This window comes from Volvox carteri (genome assembly GCF_000143455.1).
Source record: "Volvox carteri f. nagariensis unplaced genomic scaffold VOLCAscaffold_31, whole genome shotgun sequence".
NCBI lineage: Eukaryota > Viridiplantae > Chlorophyta > Chlorophyceae > Chlamydomonadales > Volvocaceae > Volvox > Volvox carteri.
In genome coordinates, this window is record NW_003307574.1 from 1216659 (window position 1) to 1224646 (window position 7988).

Here is a 7988-nt window from a genome sequence, read left to right on the forward strand (position 1 = left end):
GCGCCAACCGCTTCGAACCCACACGTTTGCGCGAAAGCAGCATCCTTTTCGGTGAAATTCCCTAGCAATTACACGGCCCTAGCGTTGTGCAGACCCTACCGTGCCTGCCCTTACACAGCCTCGGCCATGAGGGCAGTCCTGCTTCACCATCCTACGGTAACAAGCGACGACAATGCCGCCCATGAAGAATGCGGAAGAGGGCCGTCGGCGGCTACCAAGCGATGGCTCCTGGCTTGCTGGCCTGCCAATCCGCGGCTGAGTGGCCGACTCGTCAAGGTCAGATGTCACGGCGGCCCCAGCCCCTCACGCAGCCTGCATGGCGGGTAGGCTTTCCTCAACCAGCTGACTGGACCCAAGGCAAATCTTCGAGCGGTCGTTGGGCGTCCGTACGGCCACGTCCAGCACGGAGCACTGCCCAGTCGTGCTGCAACCTCCCGCCGCCTGTACACATGTACATGAAAGAGGAACGGGATGAAGGTACGATATGATATCTTGATAGGACGGCTTAACGTGTGCATAGTATTGTAGGATTTTCTTGGGTCTTGGGTTGTCAACAAGAGTCTGACCTAGCCCCGTGCTTGTATTGCATGTCCACATCCGCAGTAACCTCCATGCATCAGCCAGCCAGCCAGCCATCACCCATCTCCTACTATCACACACACTCCAAAAGCCCACCATCCCATCTTCCATGTGAATTGTTTGGCCCACGAACCCCGGAATGAAGCCGCACACAGCCTCGACGAGGCGCGCACCTCAACGATGAATGCCAGGGGGGCACACTCAAAGAGCAAACGCAGCTTCGCCGGTGCGGCTTCCGAACATGGATTGCAGAAAACACCGCTGCCCTTCGCCAGGATGTGGTGCACGTCGGGCACCATCCCGCCCGTGTATCTGCATCACCGTGCATCACAGCAGATCATCAGCAGTTTTGGAGCCAGCAGGGCTGTAAAAATACATCCACGTTTTATCCACTGCTGTACAGCAAATGTACAGCAACATTTTTGGGTAGAAGTTTTTTCCGTACACAGATGCTTTGCAATTTTCCGTCATCAAGTTGGAAGTTGGACAGAGCACCCTTGGCTGCAGCCTCCAAGGCGGCCGGCTGGTCGGCGGAACAACCCAAAAGCTGACGACGTCGTGCGCTAGGTCACTGTAAAGCCGTTCTGTAAAAAACCGAAGTGCATTTGACTCTAGAAGACACAAACAACAGTAACAAAACCACCACGATATCCCAGCCCGTACAAAAGCTGTTGGTTGAGTTACCCATCCAGCCCTTCATGTACTGCTGTACGTCACCACAGAACGCGCTTGTACGTTATCACAGCAAGTGGTATCACAGCATCACAGCAGGGGTTGCGCGTTCAAATGTTCGACTGGAGAAGCAGTAATAGCTCCCTCCCTTTTGCCCGACCCGCCCTACCTTAACGTGAAGGCGGCGTCAATCCAGCGCCGCACGAGCGCTGCATACTCCTCATTGCTGCCGGCGGCCCGCAGGTTGGCAGGCGCAAAGGTGCGGCTGACGGATCCTATCGCAACACCCGCCCGCTGCAGGCGCCATGTCCCATCGCCCTGCAGCAGAAATTCATGCACTTCGTGTGTGCCGTGGATGTTGGCACTGCTGCTGCAAGATGTCCCGCTGGTCGACGGAGGCGCCGTCGTCGTTGGCGCCGCGGCTGGGGCCGCGCCCTCGGCCACGTCGTCAGGAATCGGGCCGTTGCCATTAGCTGCGACCGGTTTGGCGGCACGTACGTCAGGGGCGTCAGACGACGGTACGAACTGGCTGAACTAACTACATCGCAGGTATAGAATGAAAGAAAGAAAGAAAAAGAGGGAAAAGGATGGTTGACCCTATGCGGATGTCGTAGAAGGGCTGGAAATATTGCTGTGTGCCGTTGCTAGCGTGGAAAGGCCCTTCCATGCACCACGTGGAAATGCCCTTCCAACACAAACACACACACACACACACACATCTTCCTTTCATCAATCATGAAACAACTATGGGGTGTACGATTCCGTCGGTGTCCCATCCCACGATGGTATGGAGTCAACGGCTTGGACACACCCGTCTTGTGCGCAACCCCTGACGAAGATGCGCCTGTTCTCGGCTTGGCCCAGACCAATATCGTCTGCGGTCCGTACACTGCGTACGCTGCTGCTGCTTGTTGTCGACCTGCGCGACCCACGGGGCTGGCCCCCGGCCAGATTCCAAATATGGTTCCTACGGCAAAGTTGGCCCCCATGATGCTGCTACCGTCCAGCGGATCAAAGACCACCGTGTAGCCGCTGCCGCTCAGCGTTCTGATCTCCGGCTGCTCCTCGCTGCCCGCCCCTTGGACGGCGCTGCAGCTGGCCAGCCGCTCAAAAATCAACCGGTCGACTTGCACGTCCACCTGGAGGTGAGTATGAGAATTGCAGGAAAGGGTGGGTGGTGCGATTAGCGACGCTGAAATTCCACACAAAAGGGACGCCATGGAAAAGGTGTGAGCTGGAAAGCCCCAGCGGAAGGGAAGTGGCAGCCCTAGGGCAGCGGCAAGGGCAAGTGAAGCACAGCAGTCTTTTGACACCAAATACGGAAAGAAATTAACAGATTTCGGCAAACATATTTCATCACCCCGCACAACCCCGCACGTTCAAGTCAAAATATTAACCTTGTCGCCGCCGCACATTGCTGATGCGATACTGCTCCATTTTATATTTACCTCAAGCTGTTGGTCGCCAAAAGCATTTGTGCTGCCGCTGTAACTGGAGCCCGCCGACCGCAGAATGCCCTACGTGATGGCAGGTCAACAAGTTCTTGAGGGCTGAGTAATGAAACCGAGACGCTCGTCATGGACAAAGGACCACGTACCGAGACTTCCCCAACTATAGAGGCGACGCAAGACAGGACCTGAGCCTGCAGACAGAGACAAGACTGAGGTGGGAACGAGCCGCACAAGTGGCCTGGTTGTAAACATGTACATGACATCAAGACAGAATAGGATAGCAAGTCCCGTCACATCCACATCGCAACCCACCAGCCCTGGCTCGACCCCTTGCAGGTGCTTCGGGTCAAGCGTCATACTGCACTTTGAGTCTTCAAATATTCAGGGTTCGTTATATAGATTATGATAGGAGCTACTTCACCGTACGTTTAAAGAGATTATCAGTGCAGCTATGCTTTCATATGCAGGTAGACCTTAGTACTCTTACAATGTATAGGCTAGCGTGTATATAACGTTTCTAACATGCGATATCACTACACAGGTGATGCCCTCGTGCCTGTGCAACCGACATGGATTCGCCGTTAGTACAACAACGTAGCTCGTACATCAGTAAGTGACGTGACATGCTCGAGGCAAGATAAAGTGCTGGACATGACATCCTATCGTCTCTTCATCTGTAGTTAGTCCGCAACGCTTTACAGTTGGAAAAGCGTTCGTCATGAATACGCTTATCCTCGTGTTAAAAATGTGGACCCTTACCTTCCCAACACATATGCCTCCAATTGCCACAGAACGTGACAAGATGCGGACCTGTTACACCTATTCCATGCCCTGCTGCGCGGGTAGAGCTGCTGCTTCTATTGTCGTGCTCATCTGTAGGGCTGCGTTGAGGAGCGGAGGTGAGCCGTTGGCACGCGGTTTGATTACTAGCTACCCATGGCGGCGCGCCAGGCTAAGCACGATCCAAGGACGATATGGTGTTAGCCCAACGCCGGAGCCAAACGGACGGCATTCGCCGCAGCTCATACGGGAGTTCCGGCAGGCAACTCGCGTACGGAATGAAGCAGTAAACAAGCTTGTAACTCTAGTCCTGTAGTACGCAGCGCCCCCTATACCCTGCACCTCCCCCGAACGACAATGGCGTGCTATGCACTAACCCCTAGCACAAAAATATTGCCTCATGATATCGCTGTCCGTCTGCTTTTTGCAAACCGATTGCCTATTCTGGCTGGTGACTGCAACAGCAGGGGGGGATGCGGCACATGGGAGGGGCTGGGGAAGTGTGGGAAGGAGCTGACAGCATGGATGCGGGGCGGACTCCGTGCCATGCACACGCACGCATGCCTGGCTCCCAGCGATCCAAGTTTCCAGGTAGATATTCGCAATTCGGCAGCTATGATGACCGGCGGATAGTTGCAATTAGGGGAAGTGTTAAGAGTATGTGTTGGAGTATGTGCAGAGGCTGCAGAAGCAGGATTCTATACCAACCAACCTTACTAAAGGTTGGTTGATCACGGGAGATGGGTATCAACGAAGGGACAGGCGAGAGGCTGCAGCAACTGCATGACGTCGCCATGTTCCAGTGGGCAGGCGTCCAGGAGTATGTATGCATGGCGGCATTATGTCCATGCGCAGCTGTTGGGTGCAGTGTGTGGCTCTGTTAAGCGAGGATGTCGGCTTGCTCAAGATGCTTTGTGAGAGAAGGGAGTGTGGTGCGTGTGTGTGCATGGGCCCTGGAGGGTCCAACCGCGGGTGTGTTCCTCAGCGGACAACCGGCCAGACGTCATCTCAGCAACAGGTGAGGCTGATAGCGGGACCCTGGAAAGGAGGCTGAGCCGATGCGACCTGTCTCTGGCTGTGAGCGAAGCCCCAGTGCATGTCATGCCATGGGGTTGAGTCCATAAGTCCATAAGTTGGACACCTTAAAAGCTTTAACTTGGGAGAGTGCAAAACACGAAGTATGATTGCAACCGGACACGACGCCAGTGCTTCTTGCAGATATCTATCAGAATGAAGTGAAAGGAAATTTACAAAAGCAGTAAGAAGGTGTATTTCGAATATTGTAAATCACGTACTTTGTTGCTCCGAAGAACGAGCAAGCCTGCCTAGTTTGTCTGATTTAATCCATTCACTGACAATCTTGCACACTGCTGAAGCTTTAGAGCCGTAGCCAGCCTGGCATGGCATCCTCAGTTATTCAGAAGCGGGCGCCTCGCTGTGGCTCACGCCCTGCTACAAACCGCAGGACCTGCACCGTTCGCACGGCGCTGTACAGGGATGCCGTTACGTCACTTTCAGCAGACAAGCGTGATGATTGTGACGCATTGCCGAGTACGTCTCGCCCAAGTTGGGCACTGACAGCATGCGCGATTTCCTGTGGTGTTGCATTGTCGCTGGCGCCGCCGTGCCCTGCAAATCCCTACTTGGAAAGCAAAAAAACCATCATCTTGGGTGTGACCAATGAAGGGTGAGCATAGAACGGAGTGCCGATCCTTCCTACTGACATGTACGAGCGATACAGATCTAGCGTCAGCCGTACCGACCTAGGCTGCTATTCGCCATGCCTCTGAAAGGACTTTATAACTTTACATCTTTCCCCGGCAGTCCATGGAATTGCATCGGAAGTTCTCGCTCTAATACTGCGTTTGTCACAGCCCCGCATTCCCTTCCCCAACATGCAATCCTCCCCTTTACAGCACCATCCGCGGCTGTCAAGGCAACGTCAACCCAAACTGCGTGTCCACCGCATCCACCAACGAGGTGGGCAGATCAGACCGACCCCAGGATGGAAAACCCTTAAAACCCCAGCCCTCGCGCAGCCATGACCAACCCACCAGTCTATCACACAAAATAACAGCTGCGGATGCTACTTTACTATACGCACGCGTCCTGCTGGATTTGCCACCTCCATAGGTGACCACGTAATTAAATTTATGAGAAGCAGCGGACAGCCAGTCTCAGAGTTCGCTCGAACACGTAAGCACATGACTTTCACATATTAGAAAACGCATATCCAATAAATGTAACAGCATCCCCAGTTGTATTATCAGTAGTTGCAATATCATTAGTTGCAGTGCTATTCACGATGGGGCCCACCTTCCGAGTGGCTTTTCGGGATCCACACCCCGCTTCACGGCGGCCACATAGAACCCGACGCGGCCCCCCTCCCGCCGTGTACACCCATGTTCAACAGCTATACGCGCCTGCGTGGCGAGCTAACACGCGCACCGCCAAGGAAGCGGCGCAGGTGGGTGTTTCAGCGGTAGGGTTTCAGCGAGGGCGAGGGCGAGGGGTGAGGATGAGGGTGAGGAGTGAGGGTGAGGATGAGGATGAGGTTGAGGGGTGAGGATGAGGGCGAGGGTGAGGGTGAGTAGAGCAGGGTGAGGGTGAGGGTGAGGGTGAGGGGTGAGGATGTGGGTGAGGGTGAGTAGAGCAGGGGGAGGGGTGCAAACTGGGGGGCTGGCCGAGTGGTATAAGGAGCTGATTGGGTTGTGTTTCTCTTGTGTTGGGAAGGAACGGACTTCCCCTGTGTACATGAAAAAGCAAAGCGAGAGTGTAGAATGTATGTCATCTGAACAGTCGTTGTGTGCGGTGCGGCCGCAGGAGATGGAGCGCACGGTGCTGGCCTTGTATCCCGATTGGTCCCTCGCCCAGTCCCAGAGCTATGACTTTGGAGAGTATCGGGCGTTCTTAGCGCCGTCGCTCTTCGGGAAGGACATCCTTGAGTGAGTGACGAGGGGAAAGGGGGGGAAGGCGGCAATGAGGGTGCTATTGCTGCTGTTACTGCCGATTCTGTGCGGCCGCAGACGCTACCGGAACCGGGACTGGGGCTGGGGCTGGGGCTGCCAGTGCCGCCATTTACTACAACATACTACATGCTCAAACAACATTAAAATGACACCATATAACAACATTTCAACAACATCGTCTTTTGAGTTTGTGGCGAAGCCCCCTGTGTAGAGCCCCTGCCCCCGGTGGCGTTTTCCTTTTTGTTTTTGGTTTGGCGGTCTAGAGTTATGAGAGCGTGTGATTAGGCTGGCCAGGCGTAGTGGTGAGAGGTAGCTATTCCTGAGGAGATGCGGCGCCTCTCGCGCGGCTCTCGCTCAGTACGGTTTGCAGTCTTCTGCGCCGCTGCGTCGCCTAGCCAGGGGCTGGGAGAGCGTCCCGGCTGGTGTGAGCGAGGGAGTGAGGCGCGCGCGCGCGGAGGAATGGACGGACGTGGAGCCGCGGCCCCCCGGCCCTGCGCTGGTGTGTTTCGGCCCGGTCAGGGCCCCGGGTGCTTGTCCTTTCTCAGGGCGAGCCACCCACAGTGTAACACCCTCGTCATCAAAAATGCCGTGCTTGGATTATTGAAAAAGGGGGCGGCGAGCCCCCTAGGGGGGAAGACCGCGGTTCAAGTGGTCACGGTTCATTCAATCATCTGCAGGTGTCGCGCGTTGGCCAGCTCGGCGGCATCGGCCACAGGTCATCTGGGTCGACACAACTTTAAAACCGCCCAGCGAACATGCATTGCAACTGCCGTACCTGTGCAGGTTTCTGATCAAGGAGGAGTCCGTCAACAATCGGAACTGGGAGGGCGACCGCGAGGGGCCTTATGTCACGTATCGATCCCTGGCAGGTAGGTTCGCTTTCGCTTTCATTTTTCGTGCGTAACAAAAAGTAGAGGAACATCGCCAACGTTTCAAAATGCTCGCATGCGCATTTACATGCGGTGGGAGCAGCAGGGCAGCTGCTGCCGAAGTTTCTATGTCGGCTGACTGCACGTTGGTTCTTGCCGCTCGTTCTCGTTTTCTTGCCGCTTCACCACTGTTTTTTTCGTCAGAAAGGTTAAAGTCAACATTAACGTGCTGTTATGTGAGAAGGAGCGTTAAGTAGTTTGGGAGCACGGACCCATTAGAAGGATCCGGGGGATCAGGGGAGGCGGATTCATGACGTAATGTCCGCGGCCGCAGCAGCGTCATTCCTCTCAACAAATCTGTTCCTCGTGTCGCAGAGCTCCTTCGTTGTGTTGTTCTGTCGGCGGCGGAGTGTCATGCACACGACCTTGGATTTCCTTCCTTTCCGACAGGGAATGAGTTGTCTTAGGGTTTTGCCCTCTGCCTGTGAACCCCAATTAACTACCTCGCCCGCCTCGTCTCCCGTTTCCCAGGCAGTGTCAAGTACATTTGGCCTATTCAGCAGCCCCTCTCGGACTTTGGCGCCCAGAAGGCCAGACTTCAGGAGCTCAGGGAAAAGCTAAGGTGGCAGGTCATTGGCTGCGAGCTAATCGAGTGCTATGATTACTGA

At 55.0% G+C, this 7988-nt stretch overlaps 2 protein-coding genes across 2 annotated transcripts; one reads left to right on the forward strand and one right to left on the reverse strand.

The window, feature by feature from the left end:
* Nucleotides 1-303: 303 nt before the first annotated feature.
* On the reverse strand, nt 304-2762 carry VOLCADRAFT_62795 (uncharacterized protein; the record flags this gene model as incomplete). The annotated part of the gene is made up of 5 exons (XM_002952703.1): nt 304-441; nt 753-891; nt 1421-1615; nt 2086-2390; nt 2700-2762. Coding segments are annotated over 5 exons (840 nt in total), but the record flags the coding sequence as incomplete, so codon positions are not given.
* A 712-nt stretch (nt 2763-3474) lies between these two features.
* VOLCADRAFT_93442 (uncharacterized protein) lies at nt 3475-7988 on the forward strand (the record flags this gene model as incomplete). Its single annotated transcript, XM_002952621.1, has 8 exons — nt 3475-3601; nt 4058-4073; nt 4948-5169; nt 5399-5462; nt 5896-5949; nt 6306-6427; nt 7235-7320; nt 7852-7988. 8 exons carry the CDS (start codon nt 3475-3477, stop codon nt 7986-7988), a joined length of 828 nt encoding a protein of 275 aa, XP_002952667.1.